Source organism: Colobus angolensis, unplaced genomic scaffold, assembly GCF_000951035.1.
Source record: "Colobus angolensis palliatus isolate OR3802 unplaced genomic scaffold, Cang.pa_1.0 Scaffold228, whole genome shotgun sequence".
NCBI lineage: Eukaryota > Metazoa > Chordata > Mammalia > Primates > Cercopithecidae > Colobus > Colobus angolensis.
The window spans coordinates 2,942,379-2,967,273 of NW_012115466.1; the positions used below are offsets into that span (position 1 = coordinate 2,942,379).

A 24,895-nucleotide genomic window follows, 5' to 3' on the forward strand; every position below is an offset into this window, starting at 1 on the left:
TTTGAGTCCATAGAACAGTAACCACTCAGAAAATATATTCCAAGGAGAAAATATAGTTCTTGATAAAATCTTTCCATATGATTAAATTAAAAGTCAGCTGACTTTTGGGGAATGTTTAGTATGTGCCAGGCATTGTGTTGAGTACTTACATGTATTATATTATTTCAATTATTTTTTACAACTTTATGATATAGGGCAATTACATGATATACACAATTTTGTGATATGGTTTTTGGGAACCATATAAGATATCTCAACTTTGGAAAAGAAATTAAAATTTGTATTAGAATACAATTCTATAAATGTCATATAGTTCTAATTTTTAAAAAATATTGTTTTCCTAATATTACATAATTCCATCACCTTAATAAAAAGTATATGCATAAAAGTAAACACTGAAGGATGTAAAAATCTAAAGCACGTGCTATCTTGTTTTGACATTATTTATATTTCTCCTTAATTTAAAATCAAGTTATATTTGTTTTTAACATTAATTTCTTCATTTATTTATATCTGTTTTATTCCACAAAATTAATTGGAAGACTTCAATTTTTTTGTTTAACTCAAAGATCAAATTATGCTACATGGCACCAACATAATCCTTAGTGCTGAATAACACTAAGGTGCCATCTTGAGAGACTAATACTTTTCTGTAATGGATTTATTAAATAAGTATATTATTATCTTCAGTTTAGTTTTGCATGTTTGAGTGAGCTGTCACATTTCTCTATCATTAAATTCATGCCCTTTCTCTTTAGAACCTCATACAGATATTAAGGGCTTCACACAAATTATAATATTTAATATTTACTAATAATTTATCATGCATGGATTTTCATATTTAATCTTCACACAATCTTATGGATTGAGAGTATTTTTATCATCAATGCAGAGATTTTGAAAGCCAAAAACTAAAAAATAAGAAAAAACTTGTGTGACTTCAGTGGAGTTCAGTAATATTCTATGTTCACGTAACTATGAAGTAGAAGAGCTTGAACTTGAGTTCGTTTCTCCCATTCTTGCATGTTGCAATGCTGTGTTTCACTATTTAAAATGAGTTACAAGTTAAGCAGATAGCAATACAGAAGACTGGAAGGGCTGTGAAGCCATCAACAGGAGGAAAAATGGACATTTTTAACCAGACACAGAGGAAGAGGGAAAAGCTAAAATGTGAAAGGAGAGGTCAGTATTAGCACAAAAAACCATAGCAGACATCTATATTGATAAGTCCAAGTAATTGCCAAAAGTTTAGATCAAAACATATCTAAAGCTTACTGTTTCAAATTTTAGAGTGCTATATAATACATATAAAAATATTTCTGAGACATGGATAGTTTTAGGGGGCAAACTATATAGAAAGAATTAGCTGCTGTTTCTTTCCCTTCCTCCCTTCTTTTCTTCATCTCTCCATCACTGTTTTCTCTCGCTCTTCCTTGCTATCTAACTTTGCTTAATTTATGTTATAACATTTAATTAGGAAAAACAGGATGCTCAGCACCATTATTTAATATTGTTAACTTTGTATACAAACATGGGGATTATGAATGCCAACTATATTACAATAAGAAATATGCAGAAATCAACCCTTCTGATACATGATGTCATTTGCTATGATGTCACAATTTTCAAATGGTCCAAAAGTATAATTAAATTATATTTTCATGTAGGCAAAACACATGCACGACTTCTAAATTATGCAGTCAATTCTTGACAGTCTTTGAAGATTTGTAGACATCCTTTTATTTGGTTTTAAGCCATAAAAAACACTTTAAAAACAGGAAAAGAAGTTGAAACATCCAATTATTCTTGTGCTAAATTTACTTTTTAAAAGTTTGATTGCTGAATTGCAGAATAATGACACAGTCTAAAGTCTTTATATTATAACTCATGTTTGAACCTGTATCTCAACAAAAAATACCTTTTGTAGATATAGTAATATTTGGTTTAAATCATTTAAAAAATAACTTACTTCGGGCATTGGGAAATAGAAAGTAGTCTGATTAGAAAACAACAGCAGATTTAGCTTTCAAATACATTAAAATATTATTTTCCAATTTTGTATTCTAGCACTGACCATGTTTTCCATGACAAATGGAGCAGATCTGGAGTCTTAGAATCATAAAAGATGGAGGCATTGTTTTTTTTGTAATTACTTCTGATAATTAGGTAAGAAGTGCCTCATTAAATTATTCAGTGAACAAGCATATTCTTTGAAAGTACCGAGATAGTGTTTTCTTTTAATTTTTTCAGAAAATATCTTCAAAAATTGTCTTAATAAAAAAGAGGCAAGTGTGCCTTCCTATACAGATCATATGTAAAAACATCATTCATGACATTGAATTAGAGATTTGCTTTCATCTAAAATATTCATAGAATGTCACTTAAAGAGATTTCTTCAGTTCATTCATATCAAGGAAAATTATGATATATCAAAAGCTTTAATTGGAAAGTTGTCTTTCTCTTCTTTCCTATATTTTTGGCCCCACTGCCACATTATGTTAGGCCATATCAGTGCTCATACATACAGCTCATACACACACACACACACACACACACACACACAATGTGAGTGTTTTATCTGTAAAAATATTGATTTTCTTTTGTGTACCTATTGTATTAGGCACCATATATCTTTAATGCTAACTTATTAAATGCCTCTACAGATTTTATTTTTGGGAAAGAAAAAAATAGAGTTCCACCAACTTCTACCACAAGAAAAGTAGAGTAAATGTTGGTTTCTAATAATCAGAATAAATAAAACAATATTCTTTTGACTGCAATTATCATTTGGATTGAACAAATGTTTTTAAGGGAAACAAAAAGGAGACTAGAATAAATGAAACTTTTAGTTCAGCAAATATCACAAGCATGCAAATGCTTCATGTAAGATAAGCTTTCAAAATGTAGTATACCTCAGCATTAACTTTAGCTGCCTAAACTAGAGGATTTCTTATTGATCTTCCCATTGTCCATTCATTGACTATTGACTGTAAATCACCTATATATATATAAATATTTTCTCACTAACCCTCTAACTCAATATTTTAAATTTAATTATTTTCTGGATTAAGTTGTGTTTGAAATTCAGAGTATCGTCTGCTTTTGTTTAAATAATGCTACTCCTCCTTAATTTGCAAGAAGCAATTTACTTGAAAGTACAAAATATAACATCTCTCATTTCCTATCTCTCATTTTCCTCCAGGCTCTTTCCAAAGGCTTGTCTGTCTAAGCATGCTTTATGGACTTCAGCAGTGCTGAAGTTATATACTGGCCCAATAAGGGACAACAATATGTAGATGTCAAGTCACATATCTAAAAGCCATTTGCTTATATTACTTTCTATTTATATTAAAATATAAATCTTATCTGATGAATACATAGAAAATGTTTCATTTGTAGGAAACTACGAAATCATTTGGATTTCTGGACCTTTAAAATTGTCATTATAAGGATAAAAAATATATAAGAATAATGAAAAAGCTAGCTAATATTGACTAATATCTTAGTGTATTACACAAAGTGCTAGGTAGTGATATATATTACTGCATTTACAAAAAAATAGAGTTTTTGAATTTTTTGTGTAATTTATGCACAAATGGCATAATTAATCAAGATATATATTCATCTGTAATTTTACTGCACACAAAATTGACTTCTACAGGAAAGGGAGCTGATACGTACTGTGGATTTAGACAATAGGCCAACCTCCATGTTTCAGAGGGATTTACTTGATTTCTAGTTGTCTTCTAGTACACAGTAACTTTTTGTTATTATGGCTTCTGGTAGAAATGATCCTAAGTAGAAAGTCAAATGCTTTTATTATATTTTACAAAATTAATTTCCATACTAGAGTGCTATTCTGCAGTTTGAGAATTTGTGAGGGTCTCCGTATCTGTTTTCCTATGTGTCAGGTTGTCAGAGAGAAACCTGAGTACATTGTGGCAAATTAATATTTTGTATGAAAGTTTAAATGTTTAAAGCACTCTCTCATAAAATAAACTGTTATAAATACATAGCTAAAATGAACCTAAAGCCTTTCCTCCAAGGCTTCAGCCTAAGGAAACTAGCACACAACTATACCTGGGGAACTTGGTTGACTCTTTTTCTGCAGCAAGATATGGATTTCACAGCACATATCTGAAAGCTGTTTGCAGTCCATAGTTCTTACCCTGTAATGTTGGGATTTTCTCATCAATCTCTTCCTAGAGATTAAATTACATACATTCTTAGTATTTATGATCAAACTAATGAGATCTCCTCCTTCAGGACTGCAGATTATTTTTCTCCTCATTTCAAGAGATAATCTAATAATTTAATATCATAATTATGCTTCCCCTTTGCCCTCCCTAGCTCAGATGTAGAGATTCCCTCCCAAATTCATTTTTAAACTCGGATTTAGTAACTACTGCACAGCCAAAATAGAATGAACTTCTCTTTACTCATTCAGCTGCATGTTCCCAGACCAAATGCTCATTTAGAATCATGACTAGCTGTTATGATTCATAAAGAAGTCTGTTGGTCTTCTGCCTTTTTCAACCCGACTGAATTACATTTTACCTCATTTCTGAATTTTAGCTCCAGAATATATTTGATGGATAGTTGAAGCAAATTTGGCTGTAGTCATGCTGTATAACTATGTTTAATACATGCTTCCTTTTTCTTACCAATGGAATGTATATTAACAGATATGGCAGCAATGAGTTCCCCCAAATCTCTGGGACAACCTACAGAAAACAGAAGGGATGGCTAGAATGGAAATTAAAAGGTTGAAGAGAGGATATCCTGTCTCCTCTTTCTAGAAGACAATGCCAAGTTTGTGGCAAGGCTCTGTCTCAAGGGGCATTCTATACAGAAATTTTTGTTAAATTTATTTAATAGGCCTAGAAGGGAAATTATCAGGGAAAATGATATCAGGATCTTTATAATTGTGCTCTATTCCAGATAAACCACTAACCCACTACTTTGTAGATATGGTCAAAGGGTTTTGTAATGTAAATATTATCTGTAGCAAATACAAAGAAACTTGCTTTATTTTAATCCATTATACACTGGTGAAGGTTTTGAGTATTTGACCTGTGAGCACAGTTAGAATTTTTTTTTTTTTTTAATGGAGTTTCAGTCTGTCACCCAGGCTGGAGTTCAGTGGCAAAATCTTGGCTCACTAAGACTTCCATCTCCTGGGTTCAAGCAATGCTCAGCGAAAATAAAATGAACTTCTCTTTACTCATTCAGCTGCATGTTCCCAGACCAAATGCTCATTTGGTCTCAATCTCCTGAGCAGCTGGCATTATAGGTGCATGCCACCACACCCAGCTAATTTGTGTATTTTGGGTAGAGACAAGGTTTTGCCATGTTGGCCAGGCTGGTCTTGAACTCCTGGGCTTACGTGATCCGAAAGTGCTGGCATTACAGGTGTGAGCCACCATGACCGGCCGGGTTAGGAAAAATTATAATGGTTATATTTTAACCTGAATCTTCAAAAGCTTATTTCTGTATACAAAATAAATACACAACAATTATAGAATATTTAGAAATGCAAAACAAAGGAAAAGGAGAAACTATCCATAATTCTATCTAACCAGTTATATAATTGGCCCCTACCACGCACATTTTTGTCACTGGAAGGTTGAACAAGCAAGATTCATGTAATGTACCAAAAGCAATAGAACTTTGTTTCCCATTACCCTTTTAAAAATATCCATAGAGGTTCATTTTTCCTGAAACATCTACATAAAAAGTTGGACTGTCCTACTATTACTCTGACTATTGTTAATAATAAAAGTCCTATAATCGATTTGAGTTAGTAGACTTAAATAAGTAATTATGTTTCCTAGCCTCATCATGATCAAAATTCTACTCTTACTCTTGATTTAAAATTGTATCTTCTTACCCCTCCAGCAGCTCAGGTCTCCTTTTGGGGAAAGGGATGTGGTCTGTTATTTCCTTCCCCATGTATTAACTATACTCTTACCTATCTGTTGTTGGACAAGGGTTAGAAATTAGAGGCTCAGTGGGTAGGATTTTTCTTACGTTACTGTGCTTGTCCTACAGGAGCTTGACACGTTCTGGGACTCACAGATGTTTAAAGCTACCTTTGGATCTCCTGGGCATTTGTGAATTAACTGAAGCAGTACCTACTGCAATTTACTTGATCTAGACAAATGGCACTTTAATCTGGCTGGTCACTGTCTGATGAGTCACCATTACAAGTGGCAATTTTAGTACAGACGTGAAGGCAGACCACACTGGCTCTGTGTCACATGTGCTTATGACTGACCCATGGGAAATGCATGTATACTTTTCTGCTCCCAATTCATGGGATGAAGGCCAATCTCAAAACACATAATTTTTTTTGTATTTATTTATTAAATGCTTAGCAAACCCATCCCTTACCTTTAGGCTTCTCAAATAAAATCAGACACCATTCTACCATGTCCCCTCCATTGCAGGGGACATACATTAAGCCCTCCATGTGGTTCCATTGAAGCCCCAGTCACCAGGCATGCAGTTGAACTTACCATAAATCTCTCCAAAATTCCCCTTCATAAAATCCTCTCCCCACAGTCTCCAAACCTTTTCTACCGCAGATGTGAGTGATAGGTTTAATAGTCTAACCTATTTTTAATTATTTCCTTTAAAATATTGATGTTTGGTAGCTAACTTTGAAATGTTCACTTTTCTTTATCATGGAATCCTAACTAAAAATTCTAATTTAACCTCTTAATTCTCTATCTATTGATATATTCTAGCTGCCCCCACTCTACCCCCCCCCCACACACAAGTATACATTCAAGACTTGGCATCTGAAATGAGACTGCCTGGGTTGAAAGCCTGACTGTTTCACTTAACTAGCTCTTTGTCTTTGAGCCAGTCACTTTTTCTTTTTGTGTCTTACTTCATTTATAATCTGAAGATAATAACGGTCCCTATCTCAACAATATGATTATTTTGAAGATTAATATGATAATACATTTTTTAAATACTTAGAAAATTTCTAGCACATGTCATTAATAATGTTACCTTCATAGGCAATAATAAAATCATTAGTATTATAATTATTATAAATGTTCTCTTGGTCTCTTGTTTGATTTATGAGGATTTTTACATGTCATTAAATATTCTCCTTTACATCAAATTGTTACACCATATTCAGCTGTATAACAGCAGCATGATTTTCAAATACTAAACTGGATGTATATATCATTTCTAATCTGTTATCACATCATTGGTTATCACTATGTTTATCACCTCTGTGTTCCCCCCCTCCACTCCAACCCCAACCTTAGAATACATTGATTCAACAGGAATTTCTGGGTCAAAATATGATTATTTTAAGGCATTTAATACATATTAAAATTTATCCAGCAAAAATTAAAAATTTAGTATCACTGTATATTCTGTTTTCAAGAGTATCTTAAAATTCTGACCTGTCTAATCTACTATTAAACACTGATTTAAGGATGAGAGTATTATTGGAAGTTAATAAAAAAAAACAGACATAGGATGTTCTCTAGTTTCCTACCTAATAGAGTGTGCCAAGAGATTCCTGGAAATGCTTTTGGACCCGGGAATTAGCAAAGCTCATTTAAGGTTGAATGAGGAGAAATCCAATATATCTTCAGAACCAGAGAGTTCTGTTGACATAACTACACTAACCTTTTTTTTTTTTTTTTTTAATAGAAAAAGGAAATAAAGTGAGAATTAGCAGTAGTGGCTATCTACTGTGGTGGTTCATCATCAGAAACTTAGAGCTGCTTTAATTATGTAAATGTATCTGTGGATAAGTGTTAATAAACTTCCATCCAAATAAAATAAATCAAAATTCTGCTTTTCTTAGCATATTCTATTTTAATTAAAATCCTGATCACAGTTAGTAACCATAGTTATATAGTTGACAAAATAATCACTAAAGGGTGTAAATCATCTAGATACTTGTCTAACATAGAGAACATGATAATTAGTCCATCCGATAATAGAAGTTTCACATATGTCATAAGATGAAGATAACATGTTTCTCATTTTTCACTATTCCAGATAGGTACCATTATGAAGAGTATGCCAATTTTATTAAGGTCCCACAAACTCAATGTTACCTGACTTAAGGTATTTTCTCTCTAAAGAAATAAGGGCATAAATACATTTTTCTTAAGTATCTTAATTTAAAATATTCCAATGTGGAAAAGCCATCTTTCTGTGATACTCTCTGCCTCTCTCTCTTTCGCTCCCCTTCTCTCTCTCTCACGCACCTATATGCGCACACACACACTCCACATTCACAAAGGCATATAATTCCAACAAAACAAGGCAAAATATTCACCCAACCACTGAATAACAGCCATTGGACCAACCTTATAAAGCAGTGGCAATTTTCCTAATTTCAGGAGTGCGATCTGATTTGTTACATTTTTTATTTTCCTAATCCTTTTTAAATCATCTGCCATTCCATAACTCACATCGATGACTTCAGCCTGAAAGAGGAGAAAAAAACAAAGAAAAATAAAGCCTCGGAGGAAGAAGTATAGCCAATTGTCCATTTAGTATAACAAAATTATTCATAATAATTTGAAATGTTCAATATAGAATTAATTCTGTCTCTTACCCTGTCCCAATTACCATAAACATGACCTTTCTATTTCCATCAAGGTACAACAATTCTTCTGGGCACCTGAGAACATGTGTGAGTCATTTTTGCTTTGCTCTCTCTCTTCTAAAAAATGACAAACAGTTCATTCCTCTAACAGACATTTGGAATATTCTACATTCATGTTTCTGGAATATGAGGCATTTTACAAAACACTGAAAGATTAATTTCCTTAAGGTCCAACAGCAACTATATAATTCTCAGGCCTGAAAGAAAATTCAAATGTTTTCTATTGCTATCCAAATTAAATGCAGCATCCTCACTTACATGGTCATCCTAAACAGCTGCTCATGATGCTCTGTTCAAGACTGTGCAATAGCCAGCTGTGAATGACAAATTCTTGAGTCATGCAGAATACAACCTGTTTAACCACATGTGCCAGTCTAGCAACCCAGGCCCCAAATTATCATTTCTGTCACATTTTGCACTACTCACCTGGAGTAACATTTGACCTCAATGTTACTCATTTTTAAAACTCCTCTTGTATTAATGCCAAAAAGAAAGAATCTCATACCTTTCTGGAGATTCCAATAAAAACCTTCTCATGTAGTGAACCCTTCCCTTCTCCTTAAAAAGTGCTGAACTGCAAATTCATATATTCCTATGAGCCAATATGATTGATTTTAGCTTTACTTTCTGTAATATCTATTTATTATTAAAACAATAGCTGTCATGTTTTCCAATGATTATATTATAACATAAATCTGCTATTTCAAATTATAGCATATATCCACAGAGAGGCTGGTTAAAAAAAACAGTTAGTTGTGGCAAATCATGAAAAAAATAAAGATGGAGAATCCAGATCTCACGCTTTCCATCCTTCTCGAGTGAAACTAATGCACTTCAACAAGTTTTATATGTAATACTTCCATAAAAGATTCATCTGAAGAAAGAGCATTGTTTCTATAGGAACACATGAATACCTCCAAGAGACTGGTAAATCTGCTAGAGAAAACATTTCTGGCATGAAATATTTCTTTAGTCATCACATTCATCTGTATCTGTAAAAACTCTATGAATACATTAACGTCCATTTCAAATGTCACCTACCTGATGAATTTTATTTATCTGTTGCCCAAATATGACCTCTCTCTACTTTGGCTCCCAGAATAATCTGTTTTTGCCTCTCTTAAGGCCCTCACTAGACATGTCTGCCAGTTTCAGTTTCCAATACAGGGAAATTCCTTGGTGAAGAGCCCATTACATACCCATGCTCACCCAGGTGTCCAGCATATGCTATGGACTCAGTAGGTGTTGAATCAAAATGATTACAGCTCATAAAATATCTCTAAACAGTTAAGCGGCACTTTCAAATGGATTTTCCAGGGAAATGTAATTGTTAAAAACACTTCTGTCAGAATGATTTTTCATTATAATTTTATTCCTGTTTAAAATGATTAAATCAGTGCCTTTAATACATTTTTTAGTTTGCTGATACCATTACCATATAAATAACTGTTGATATATGATTTTAAAAGTCTGATTAAGTAAATGATCACAAAATATTAATGATTACATTGCAAAAGTGAGAAAAATTTCTATTTTTAATTTCATTTCTAAGCTACCTACTAATTATTTGTGATTCACTGACAGCATCTTATAATAAGGCTATTACTCAATTGATTATGTAAATGAACTTTTTGTATGTAGTAGAGTTTATGGAAAACCTTACTTGTTTTGGAGGATATAGATCAGATTGTGTATACAGGCATACATCAGAGATATTGCAAGTTCTGTTCCATACTACCACAATAAAGCAAATATTGCAATAAAGTGAATCACACAAATTTTGCGGTTTTCCAATACATATAATAGTTATGTTCACACTATATTGTAATCTATTAAGTGTGCAATAGCATTATGTCTAAAACAAAATATCATACCTTAATTTAAAAATACTTAATTAATCTGAGCTTTCAGTACATATTTATATTTTAGCTAGTGAAATGTCTTGCCTCAATGTTGGTGGCTGCTAACTGATCAGGGTCACAGTTGCTGAAGGTTAGGGTGGCTTTGGTAATTTCTTAAAAGGAGACAACAGTGAAGTTTGCCACATCGACTGACTCTTCCTTTCATAAAATATTTCTTCGTATCTCTCATGACATGGTGTTTGATAGCATTTTACTCAAAATAGAACTTCTTTAAAACTGAAGTCAATTATCTCAAAAACCCTACTGCTGGGTTAATGAACTCAGTTTATGTAGTATTCTAAAGCCTTTGTTGTCATTTCAACAATGGGAATTGGAAAGATAGAGTCTAGAAGTAGATTCCACCTCAAGAAACCACTTCCTTTTTTCATCCATAAGAAATAACTCTTCATCCGTTCAAGTTTCATCATGACATTGCAACAATTTAGTCATATCTTCAGGTTCAGCTTCAAATTCTAGTTTTCTTGCTATTTCCACCACCTCTGTAGTTACCTCCTTAAAATTTTGAACCCCCTCAAACTCATCCATAAGGGATGAAACCAATTTCTTTCAAACTCCCATTAATGCTGATACTTTGACCTGTTCTCATGAATCACAAATGTGGCTAATGGCATTTAGAATAGTGTATCCTTTCCAAAAAGTTTTCCATATACTTTCTCAGATTTATCAGTGGAATCATTATCTGCGGAAGCTACAATCTTCCAAATATATTTCTTAAATAATAAGACTTGAACGTTGAAATTACTCCATAATCTAAGGGCTACAGAATGGATGTTGTGTTAGTGGCTTTGAAAACAACATTAACCTCCTGTACATCACCATCAGAGCTCTTGGGTGACCAGGTACATTGTCAAAGAGCAATAATATTTTGAAAGGAATCCTTTTTTCTGAGAAGTAGGTCTCCACAGTGAGTTTGGATATTATTATTCAGTATTCCATGTATAAACATATTTGCTGTTATCCAGTCTTCGTTATTCCATTTCTAAAGCACAGCACGGTAGACTTAGCATAATTTTTAAGGGCCCGAGCATTTTTAGAATGGTAAATGAGCACTGGCTTCAACTTCAAGTAACCAGCAGCATTAGATCCTAACAAGGGTCAGCCTCACCTTTGGAGCTTGGAAGCCTGGCCTAGACATCTTCTCTCTAGCTATGAATGTATTAGATGACATCTTCTTCCAACCTAAGGCTGTTTTGTCTACATGGAAAATCTGTTGTTTAGTGTAGCTACTTTCATTAGTACCTTAACTAGGTCTTACAGATAACTCGCTGCAGCTTCTATATTAGAACTTGCTGATTCACCCTGCACTTTTATGTCATGGAGATGACTTCTTTTCTTAAACCTCGTGAATCAACCTCTGTTAGCTTCAAACTTTTCTTCTGCAGCTTCCTCATCCCTTGCAGCTTTCACACAACTGAAAAGAGTTAGGGCTTGCTCTGGCTTAGGCTTTGGATGAAAGAAAGTGTTGTGGTTTGTTTGATCTTCTATTTCGATCACTCAGACTTTCTCCATATCAGCAATAGGACTGTTTTGCTCTCTAATTATTCATGTGTTAACTGGAGTAGCACTTTTAATTGCCTCCAAGAACTTTTTCTTAGCATTCACAACTTAGCTGTTTGACACAAGGGACCCAGCTTGCGACCTATCTTGGCTTTTGACCTGCCTTGCTTATTAAGCTTAATCATTTCTTTTTACTGAAAGTGAGAGACATATAACTCTTCCTTTCACTTAGAGGTCATTGTAGGACTCTTAATTGGTTGCATTTCAATATTGTTTTGGTTCAGGGAATAGGGAGGCCCAGGAGAGGGAGGGAGATGGCAAATGCTGGTGGGTACAGCAGTCAGAACACACATAAATAATATTGATCGAATCAATTTGCTTATATGGGTACATTTCTTGGTGTCTCAAAATAATAACAATGGACAATGGTAACATCACAGATCACTGATCACAGATAACCCTAGCATATATAACCATAATGAAAAAGATTGGAATATTGCAGGAATTATCAAAAAGTGACATAGAGATGTGAGCTGAGCACAGGTGCTGAAAATATGGCACCAGTAGAATTGCTAAATGCAGGGTTGCTATGACCTTCAATTTGTTGAAAACACAGTATCTGTGAAGCACCCTAAAGTGAAGCACAATAAATCCAGTTATGCCTGTATAACAGAAAGGTATGACAGTTATGAAAATACCAATTCTTCAAAAGACATTAACATTATTGGAACATATTAATAGGCTGAGTCAACAATTTTAATTAAATAGCTCTTCAACTCATCTTTTCTAAATAGTACATGTTAATAAATCAAAGTGTTTTAGCATGTAAGAGGATTTTAGCTTTTCCCACAGAAAAATATTTCTCAATATAGACAACATTATATCAATTTATACTGGCTTATGCATTAAAAATCAATAATTACAGAAGTCTCAATGTTTTGATGGATTTGCAGGCAATAATAAAAATGTATCCATTGCCTTCAAAGCAAGCCTTAAAACTAGATCCTTTTTGAAAGTCTTTTCTATTTACTTTCAAGCAAACTGAACATCACAGCTGTAAGAAAACACATTGAATTTTTCTGAGGCACAAATCAATATACAATGATATGATAAAATGCCAAGTCATTTTTTCCTCATATTCTTGATGCTACAATGAACCTCTTCTTTCTTCATTTATTCCTTCACACTAGAAAACTGCTCACTCAAGTAATTGGGGGTACTATGTTAACTTATGACCAAACACCAATGATTAAGACACATTTTACTGGTCTCTGTGGGAAATGTCAAATGAGCAGAAATCTAGTTACTTAAGTTATCCATTCTGCGTGTACCACAGTTTTTCTAATGAAGACTTCCTTGGCACATAAGAGAGAATAATTGAGAGGTGCAACTTAGTTCTTGTTTTACAATTTTATTTTTTACCAGAGAGTAATATTTAAAAGTCTACATGTTAATTTTTAATTCTGATTCTATACTCTTTTTTTTTTAACCAAGAACAAGGAACTAAACACAACAGCAAAAATTGAAAAGGAAATAAAATATCGTATTCTATGTTAAAAAAGGAATCAAAGTTTTGGGATGACAACAAAGAGTGGTGGGCCACATACACAGAGCTGTCACAAAGATTTCCACACTTTAAAAAGTTAATTTTTAAAAGTTGCATTCTATATATCAGTGCTTCTGTGGTTTTTGAGTGCCATAGATCACAAACATTTTAAAATAAAAACCATAGAAATCTCATTTCCCTCATCTGGCTCCTCTGGAAACCAAATCAGATAGGTTGCCCTCTTCTTTTTATGGGTGCCATAAAGTGTTAAATACATCATTTAGACAGAGATGTTGTTTATCAACGGCATGCTAACAGGGATCCTATGTTTTAATGAAGAAATGTACTATTACACTATTACACAGATCAAGCTTCAGACTTGTAAAAAAGATGTTGTAACTAAGAAAAATAAAACATTTAGTGAGCTCCTATTATGTGCTAGGAACATTGCATATAATATCCTATTTTCTTCAGATAGCAATCTTGCATTGTCATTGTTTTACAGATAAGGAAAATGATGCTCAGAGAGGTGAAAGAAGCTGTCCAACTTATATGACTAGAATTCAAGGATGGCACAAGATTGCTTCGAGTCACCTTCCAGAAGGTCTTTTCATTGGAAAGGACAATGGGCATTTGGTGGTCACTAGAGAAAGACACTGTTGAGGGCCCCACTGAGTTAAACACAGCAAATCAACTAGTTGAGTATGACTATTGTTAAAATTTCAGATTCCATGTCCCATTTAAGAACTATCAAACCCAAATCTCTGAGAATTGGCTGTCATAACAAAATACCATAGACTATATGGCTTAAACAACACAAATTTATTTTCTGAGTTATGGAGGCTATGAATTCAAGATCAAGGTGCTAGCCAATTAGGTTTCCGGCAATGGCTCTCTTACTGGCTTGTGAACAATCAGCTTCTCACAATGTCCCCACATGGCAAACACACCACACACACACACACACACACAGAAAAAGTGAGCGAAAGAGAGAGAGCAAACTCTCTGGTATCTGGTATCTATTCTCATAAGAATACTAACCTTTTTTTTTTTTTTAGACTGAGTTTTGCTCTTGTTGCCCAGGCTGAAGTGCAGTGGCATGATCTCGACTCACCGCAACCTCTGCTTCCCGAGTTCCAGTGATTCTCCTGCCTCAGTCTTCCTGAGTAGCTGGGATTACAGGCATGCGCCACCACACCCGGTTAATTTTCTATTTTTAGTACAGATGGATTTCTCTATGTTGGTCAGGCTGGTCTCAAACTTCCGACCTCAGATGATCTGCCCCCCTTGGCCTCCCAAAGTGCTGGGATTACAGGTGTGAGCCACCGCTCCCCACAATAATACTAATCTTATCAGATCAGGACTCAACCCTTGTGACCTCATTTAACATTAAATACCTTCTTGTAGGGGCTATCCTCAAATATAGTCACACTGGAGGGTCTGGGATCAATGGATGAATTTTGGGAAAGAAGACACAAGTCAGTCCATAGAGGGGCCCTGGAATATATATTACTTAGGTACCCTAAAGTTCTCACTCAGCTCAAAATAAGACTTTTATACTGGGAGGAACAAAGCTACTTAGAAGCTAATAAAAAAAAACTTCCAACACAATGATTTTTGTTTCCAGAGAGTATTCTATATACATTAAGATATATGTGACCTATGTGAGAGAGAAATATTATGATCAATAAAGTAATTTAAATGAAAAATAAAAATATCTATCATCAGTGATAGAGAACAAAATGCAAATATTAAGTTTATACCTTTTTTAAAAAACAGGTAGGGTAAAATGATTCAAAGATATTTTGTGTCAAATTGTTTAATATGGCAAAGGGAATAAAATCATGCATTTCTATTTCACATTAATTTCTCTAATATAGATAATCTTCTATTATTTTAAATATCAAACCTTTCACAAATGAAAGATTTAATCTTCAATTAGAATTTTAATTTACAAAAAAATACTTTTTTCAGGTAATAAATAAAATTTGGGAGAAAATAGAGTGTAATGCCAAGAAACAAAAAATGTCTACCTTATCAATAAAGAAAAATAATAAACAAATGAAAACTTTACAAACTGATCAAGCTTAACTTGCTCATATAGGCACACAAAAAATAAACAGGAATAGCTATTTCCAAACTCAATAAATAACTAACTGATTCCTATTCAGTTGTACTCCCTAAATGTCAATAATCACACTAGATAGAACAAACATTGAATCTAGACCAAAATTAGTGATATCACAAAGGTAATTCGGAAAGAACTATATAAATCTGTTTGATACAATGGCTCTACACACCTTATGTCAGATAGCTATATTATTCATTGAAAATGAGATATCTATACTGTTTGGTAATAACAAAACAACTAGGCTTCCAATGAACTATGATTGCAGTTGATTAGAAAAATATCATATAATAATACTGTATGGATATATATTTGAATACATATTTATGTACAGATGTGGGATATGCAGATAAGGACACATAGGGACACCTTCATATATTCACACAGTGGCCACAGCAATCTTTCTGTTCTGAGTGCCAAGAACAGTTATTGGAACACAGTAGGAACTAAATAAAATAAGTGAATGAATGAATGAATGAATGAATATGTGTGTATATCCAAACAGAGAAGTTAATGCCAAAAAAGAAGAACCATAAATCACTTAATGGAGAGAGGGAGAGAGAAAGAGAGAGACAGAGAGAGAGATATTTGTATTTGGAACTTAGAGAGAGACAAGATGTGTTGAAATTAGCTAGGGACTCCCTAGAAGATGGTGCAAGACAGAAAATAATAAATCAATACACAAACTTTTTCAGTTATTGAGAGATCCAGAACCACCACCACCAAAACCAAATATTTTTATTGAGTACATTCTATATACCCAGCACTGTTATAGGTATTATGTATTCATTATCATCTCTAATCATGACAACAGTTCAAAGAGAAGAGATAAGTTACTGGAATCATCCCCCCTTTTTTACAAATGAAGAAATCAAGGCAAGGAGATGGTAAGTAACATTTTCACAGTCACAGAGCTACTAAATAGTACAACAGTAATTCAAAGATAGACAGCCTGACTCTATAATCCGGACTCGTCCCCATATAATTTGTCATCACATCGTCATCGATTCTTTGCCAAAGAGAAAGCAGGTATACTAGAGATGGCAGTAGAAGGTAAATGGAAAGGCAGGGGCCCTTTTGAGGATTAAGCAGATGGTGCAGAGCTGATTCAACAAAAACTTAGCAGTCTAACCTTGGGTTAGTAAATGAACTTTTCTGGATCTCAGTGTCCTCATTAGTGAAATGAAAGTTTTGAGATACAACAGTGAATTAGGTCATTGGGACCCAATATGGATGATAATGAAAGTCAAAATTCTTGCATGGCCTATTATGCCCTACATAATCCTCTCTTCATACTGCTCTATGACTTCATCTCTTCTACCAGGGCTGGCTTTAGAGGTTTGTGACCTGTGCAGTTGCACAGGGGTTGTGCTTTAAAAGGCTCCCTGCTTGGTTTAATGCTCTGCTGTCATTATCTTGAAATTCTTAATAATTTCTGAACAAAGTATTCTGCATTTTTATCCTACATTGAGTCTACAAATTATGTAGCTGGTCCTGCCTATTACTCTCCACTTTCTCCCTGGCACAACTACAATAACTAGCTGGAGTTCTATATGTCCCATAGGGTCTTGGCTTTAGCTGTTTCTTTTTGTTAGAAACACACCCTCTTTTCCGGATTCATTTGACTCATTATTTTGCCATTTTCAGGTCTTCTTTCAAATTTCAGCTACTATGGCAACTATAACCACCCTGTTCAATACTACAATCACCCCACTCCAAAACAGCACTATCAATTTGCTTCCCTCTACTTTTATTTTTAGCCAGCATGCTTCAATGTCTAACTGTAACTAAATAATTAGCTAAATACATTTATTTCTGTACTGTTTTATATATGTGTGTGTGTATGTGTACACATACATAATCTGCTTCTTTATTATGTTGATTGTCTCTTCCTTATACAATGTTTACATTTCACTAGGGCTATGATCTTTCTTCTCCTCACTGATTTATCCCAAGCACTTAAAACAGTGTGAAGTCAATAGTAAATAAATACCAGTTAAATGATTAATAGCTTTAACAGTTTATATAAGGACAAAACATTGTGTCCAAAAGAAACCTAATGTCTAACACGTTACATGGTCAAAGCAAAGCAAAATTATTTATGTAATTACCAGGTAGGGAATTCCACACCCCAAAGTTCATACTCTGCATCTCCTGTAACTTTTGAGACCATAAGACTTCTGGCAAAGGCAAAACAATCACTTTTACATTCATTCCAATAGAATTAAAAGTGTGAGACTCTCAGGATAGTCATATCTTTTCTCTTGCTTTCTCCTAATATTATCAATAGTAAAGATCCTTAAACACATCACAAAGTAGGCTAGATGTTTGCTTCAGGAGTACAAGATTTTGGAAAATTGCATTCCTATCTATATAGGAATGGAAAAACCACTCTGAGCAGAAGCAACAGAAGAGTAACTAAAAGAAAAGCAGAATTATCATTTCCTACAATTGGCTAAACACAATAAATAAAACAGTAATTAAAATTAACTAAGTCAGGAAAATGTCCCTGGTGCAGTCCATCTGTGGGTGGCTGGGGTTCCACACTGGGGAACATTCCAGTGCCATGTTTCTTCTCCACCTTGAGGCAGCAAAAATTATTCATGTGTATGAAATGATTAATGCATTGAAGTCTTTCAGACTTGACATTTTCAACCAAATCAATCATTCTGAGCCTTTCTAGTTCTCTAAGATAGACTCAGAATGTACAAAATGTTTGAAAAGCCTGCTTTGACTAAAATAGTAATTTTCTACTCAAGTTCAGAAATGATAAACCCAAGCATTTCTGATAATGACAAAGTACAATACTATCACAAGTATTGCTCACCTAAAAACAAGTTTCTGCTTTAGAAATTGCCTACTATCACATGTAATCTAGCTTTAAATTTACTTCAGTTAAAGTGCTTATGTTTATTAAAAACTTGTAACATCACCATGATCATCCACGTTTACTTCTTTCTTTCTAAAAATCATTAGAACCTTAGTATTGATAAAGATTTCAAAATTCAAAGATTATTAGAATTATATTAGTACTTCTGTTTTGAGTTCACTCAATGGCTTTCCATCATGGTCATTATCATGAAGACCACCATGTATTGAAGCGTGAAAACCAACACTGCCTTCCCCCACTCCTGTGGCAGACATAACTAAGCAATCAGCATCTTTTTAAGCTCCTTCTCAAAATAGTGTTCCAGTTAATCAAGACCAATTAGACAAGGGTTGGCACAAGAGGAGAGATATTTAAAATATTTAGTAACTAGTACAGCACAAGTTCTAGTCACTTAAAATGGACCTCCAATCAATTAGAAGGAACACTAGCTAGTGGACTAGACTGGTGCATTCCGGCTGAATTCAGAATTAAGCATAACACACACAATCAATTTTGCTGTCTTTGTTGTAAAGAACCAGATAAAATGATGACTTCACAATTTTATCACTTCTTCTTTACTGCAATATGTACACTTGCTGAAAAAAATATTTGCTACAGTAATACACTGAATGCAGTGCTTGGGGCACAGTGGCTATGTTTCAATAGCACAAATAACAAAGATAAGCCAGTTGCTACTTGCTTCGGCATACAGTAGTTGTTTAATACATTTGCAAAATGTCTTCAGTTTTACAATCTAACATATAATGCACATCGTTAAAACTATTGTAATAGAAATTTGGGCCGGGCACGATGGCTCAAGCCTGTAATTCTAGCACTTTGGGAGGCCGAGACGGGCGGATCGCGAGGTCAGGAGATCGAGACCATCCTGGCTAACACGGTGAAACCCCGTCTCTACTAAAAAATACAAAAAACTAGCCGGGCGAGGTGGCGGCGCCTGTAGTCCCAGCTACCTGGGAGGCTGAGGCAGGAGAATGGCGTGAACCCGGGAGGCGGAGCTTGCAGTGAGCTGAGATCTGGCACAGCACTCCAGCCTGGGCGACAGAGCGAGACTCCGCCTCAAAAAAAAAAAAAAAAAAGAAAGAAATTTGGCTAAAGTGAAACACTTTTGTCAGGATTTCATTTCCATATTTTACATGTATAGTCTCCAAAGTCAATAGAAAAAATAATGCAAATTTAATCTAATATTTCAGGCTAGAGTAAAAATTTGTAGATTGTCAGAAAGAAAGGCAAAACTTTAAACATTTTCCAGAATTTAATAAATAGTACCTTACAGATTATATAGCTGTTCTTTTGTATTATTTGGTCAACATTTACAAATAAAACATAATTGGCCATAACATCTTTCCTTTAGCTATTTATATTACACAGAGTTATTTTAAAAGGAAAAATATATCTTTTAAAAAAGAGATTATGAAAAAATATGTAGAGAAGTGGAAGAAAAAACAGGAGAAAACAATTAGGGAAGTCCAAGAAAGAGGGTATTAAAGAGATAATTATTTCATTTTCTGGTAATATGTGATACACTGTATTCCAGTTTCTGAAGATAGGGAGGCAATGAGTTACAAAAGGTCCCTTTCCTATTGATTACTTTCTCCTGCTGAGAGGTCAACAACAACAACAAAAAGTAAACAAACACATCAACAGTTCAGAAAACTTTCAATGGTGACATGCCCCAAAGACAGTAAAACAGAGGTAATGTAATAGAGGGTGATGAGTAATTAGGGGAAGTCAGGGAAGACATTGCTAAGGAGTTCACATCCAAATGATGAGAAGCCATACACAGACCTGGGGAATAACTTTTTAGACAGCAGGAAGTACATAGTTCTTGAAGGAATGAGGAACTGTACCAAATGAAACAGAGGCATCACACATACTGAGGAGTAAAACATGACTAGTAAATGTTGAAATAAAAAGTTATGCATTTTTACAGGGACGGGATTGGATAAGGATAAAATTTCAGAAAATCTATCAAAGAACGAAAGAACAACAGTTGGGTGGTAAATCTGAGCTAATGTACAGCTCAACAAGGTGACAGTATCTTGGTTGGTTGCTCAACATTTACCAAAAAGAAGACTTAGTGTTCATAGACTAAAACTGTTTGATCCCATTTGGTTGACAAACCCTAGAAATGAAAAAAGAGGTATAGAGAAAGTAAAGCTAGACTAGTCTTTCTCAACATGAGAAGGAATAAAATAAATTAGTGTAAAAGAGGTTAGCTTTACTCCATATATATTACCATGAAAGTCCCTAATAAATGATCACGGGAGCTTCTGCAACTTTATCACTTTTCCCATGGTTAACATATTTATTGTGTTTCCCTGAAGCAAACTAGGAATAAAACTATCATAAGACACAAAATAAATAATCAACAACCATGCTAGCTGATTGCTTCAGAGATAAGGGTCCTAGAATGAAATTGGGAAAGTCAATCATCTGTCCTATGGTATGAGTGGAGGACAAGGGAGAGACATGGCTGCTGTGTCGGAAGTTCAGGCAAAGGGCTTGGGAGCCAGTCAGTCCCAATTGCTTGAAGAGCAGGATGGAATGTCAATAGCTATTTTGCAAAATGTTCCAGAAGCCAGAAGTATCCCAGGAAGGTCTGTATTTCAAAATAACTTGAGATAACTTTTAAAGATAACTTCCCTCTTGATTTTCCATTAGTTCTGTCGAGAAGGTAACTTAAGCTTCCCATTTCAGACCTTGAGAAATCTGAAGGAAATTCCCTGCCCCTTTAAATATTATGACTACATTTTGAATGGCTTCTGTGGCCCTAGATGAAAGAGGTAGGGGACCAGAAGTGGGCACTGAGCACACTCTCACTTTCTACCCCATGGCAGTGTTCTTGGCTCTTTCCATTCCACCCTAATATTATGACCATGCTGTAATTGGCAATCCAGTCCATTGCTTCTGGTTGAATGCTGGGCAGCTGTATGCTAGGAAAATGGTTCTTGGGGTGAAAAAAGAAGTCCTGATGTGTGGCATTTGTGAATTTCTATGGCTTAAAGATTTTCACCATAATTTATTTCAAATGACCAACAGGGCATTGTTTCCTGAGGAACTGTGCGGGGAGATCATGAGAATTGGGAAAGATGCAAAAAGTCAACTAACCAGCTGAAATAATCTGGTTTGTGCTGGTGCGCACGGTGTGTGTGTGTGTGTGTCCTTCTAAAGCAGTAGAACAAAACACTAGTAGACGTTTTGGCAGGTGGTTGAAAACAGAAAACAGTTATGCATTAGAGATAGGGGTTAAAGCTTGTGCTTAGTTAGGCCTTGGTCCAAGGAGAAGTCTCCATAAAAGCAGATAATAGCAAGAAAGAGATAAGGGCAAGAGGTGGTTCATAGGAAACTCCAGCTATTAGAAAATTGAGTATAGAATGTGTGTGTGTGTGTGTGTGTGTGTGTGTGTTGTGGAAAGGATTAAACCATTCAGAACTGTTATGGCATGATATAAAAAAGAAAAGAAAAGAAATACTTAACCATTCATGTCCCCTGTGCTAGACATTTTACTAAGCAGATTGAATCAATTGTTCTAGTCTATCTACAGAACATTAATATTCAGTAGATATTTTTATAGATGAGGAAACTGGAGATTAGATATTTAAATAATTTGCTAGTTTTTATAGCAGCATCAAGCCAAGCAATTTTAAATGCCAGTTTCTCTTATTATATTGCCAGCTGCATGCAGCAGGGTCCAAGGCTTTCTTATTTACCGCTGTGTCCCCTGAGATTAATGTATAAAAAATACTCAGGATGTATTTACTGGAAATTGAATATTTCTTGTTATATTAGTGAGACCCAGCTGGCTATATGCTACATTAGGCAGTTAATCTTTTAGTATCAGATTAAAATATAAGGAATAACAAATTAATAATCATGGGGCACTTTATTTAATAGATGATACTCAACTTATTAAGGTAAGTGTATTGAAGGAGTTGCAAATTCATTCAAGAAAATTCTTCCTGGAGACTATGAAACTAATATGACAGCATTTTCCTGGATTAATGTGTTGAAACACTGCATAAACCTAAGAACCAACTTTTCCACAGATCTCTCTAGTTCTGAAAAGACTGAATTTGCAGCATCTGCTGAAATGAAGTAAGTCTTATTTGAAACAAAATACTTAAATACAAGCATTTTATATAAATTAAAACATACATCTGATAAGAAAATTACATTATCACTTAACTTTGCAAGTAGTGTGCCTAAATCAAATCAGAAATAAAAATGAAAACACTGCACTTTTCTGTCAAATAGTAATTATGGGGATTAAAAATCTTTAGAAATAACTTTTAGTCAAATTAAAAATCTGCATCCAAATACTTTGTCACTAAAAATGTCACATGTGTTGTAATGAAGTAGGGAAAATAGTCCACTGCACTTAACCACTTAGTTGAATTTAGCTACCTTTGCTTTAAAGCTATAATTTCGTAAAATAGGCTTTTGTTCTCTTTCACGGATAGAAAATGTACTCTCTGTAACAAATATTTAACTATGTACAATATGTTGAGTTAGATCAAGTTTTTTGAAAATGTTCCTATCTAAATTTTAAATACAGGGAAAATATATATCTTCTTAAATATGTAGAAACTAACCCCATGGTTATTATTCTCAAATATGAGAGAAGCAATTATGGGCTGAGTACGGTGGCTCATGCCTGTAATCGAGCACTTTGGGAAGCTGAGGTGGGTGGATCCCCTAAGGTCAGGAGTTCCAGACCAGCCTGGTGAACATGTTGAAACCCCATCCCTACTAAAAATACAAAAATTAGCTGGGCACCGTGGCGCATGCCTGTAGTCCCAGCTACTGGGGAGGCTCTGGCAGGGGAATTGCTTGAAGCAGGGAGGCAGAGGTTACAGTGAGCCAAGGTTGCACCACTGCACTCCAGCCTAGGCAAAACTCTGTCTCAAAAAAATAAAATAAAATAAAATGAATTTTTTTAAAAAATGAAAGAAGCAATTATGGAATTGTTACGTTAACAATTAGTTGGTTAGTGAACAGAGCTCATGAAATGAGAAATAGAAGGTCACACTGGGCCAAGGGACTTTATGCAGATTAAAAAAAATAACAATAACAGCTGCATTCACAGTCATTTATCTCACACTTGTGCACTGCTGCCAAAAGATGGATTTTACAAAAGAAAAATAAGGGAGACTGATAATATGCAAAGCCACTGTCACCATTTGAAAACTTCAAAGCTGGGTTGGGCATGGTGGCTCATACCTGTAATCCCAGCAGTTTGTGAGGTCAAGGCAGGTGGATCACCTGAGGGTGGGAGTTTGAGTTCGAGAACAGCCTGACCAACATGGAGAAATCCCATCTCTATTAAAAATACAAAATTAGTGGGGCATGATGGCAAATGCCTGTAATCCCAGCTACTCAGGAGGCTGAGCCAGGAGAATCACTTGAACCCGGGAGGCAGAGGTTGCAGTGAGCTGAGATCGCGCCATTACACTCCAACCTGGGCAACAGAGAGAAAGTCCATCTCAAAACAAAACAAAACAAAACAAAAAACTTGGAAGCTCACATTTCTTTGTTGGTGAGATAGTTGCTTCATCTTACCATCCAGAAAACAAAAGTTTAAGTACTACAGTTCCATTCCACTTCCCTAGCTCACTGATATTGTTCTCTATAACAGCAATCATTCAGAGCCAAATACATATAGCTCTGCCTTTTGCCATAATGTTGATAATTTTGCTTTTCTTTGAAAATATTCAAAATACAAGAGAAAGACCAAGTTTTTCTAGCTATGAGAAAATAGGCATCTGACTGCAAGGATTCCATGCAGTATTTATATTTTTTTCACTTTAAGACTTTCTGAGAAAATATTTGATACAGTGTTCAGATTTCATACATTAAGGCACTACAAATTGATATTTTACACATAAAGACAAGCAATGCTTTTCAGGTCCAACTCAACATGATTTATCATTCTGCATTCAGGAATAAAACATTTCATTTGTGATTTTTTTTAGCTTTCAATTTTAATTAAACATATGATCAGCGCATTATGTACAGTTTATTTTTATTCATACTGGCATAGGCATTTTCTTCCCTAATGATTCGTATTTGTCATGTTAAACAGAAGACAGGGAGATTATATTTAGATAATGTGATAAATACAATAAGAGTTTGTTCTTTCAAATCTTGATATATTGTTCTGGTGTTCTGGTAGTTTCTTAATTTCTCCCATTTAAATGTGTCCACTTTCTACAGGATAATAATAGCTAACATTGATAGAGTACTAACTGTCAGGCTCTTTACA

At 34.5% G+C, this 24,895-nt stretch overlaps 1 protein-coding gene and 1 long non-coding RNA gene across 2 annotated transcripts in view; one reads left to right on the forward strand and one right to left on the reverse strand.

Annotated features, from left to right (window-relative positions):
* Positions 1-24,895, reverse strand: part of NAALADL2 (N-acetylated alpha-linked acidic dipeptidase-like 2) — a 733,398-nt gene that overhangs the window by 562,590 nt on the left and 145,913 nt on the right. Inside the window, exon 3 of the mRNA XM_011944138.1 lies at positions 8,349-8,468. Within this exon, the coding sequence (XP_011799528.1) occupies positions 8,349-8,468 (120 nt within the window). The remainder of the gene's footprint in view (positions 1-8,348; positions 8,469-24,895) is intronic.
* LOC105513287 overlaps positions 1-24,895 on the forward strand; it is a 35,529-nt gene that overhangs the window by 5,752 nt on the left and 4,882 nt on the right. The window contains exon 2 of the long non-coding RNA XR_001001983.1: positions 22,680-22,728. This is a non-coding gene — a long non-coding RNA (uncharacterized LOC105513287). The remainder of the gene's footprint in view (positions 1-22,679; positions 22,729-24,895) is intronic.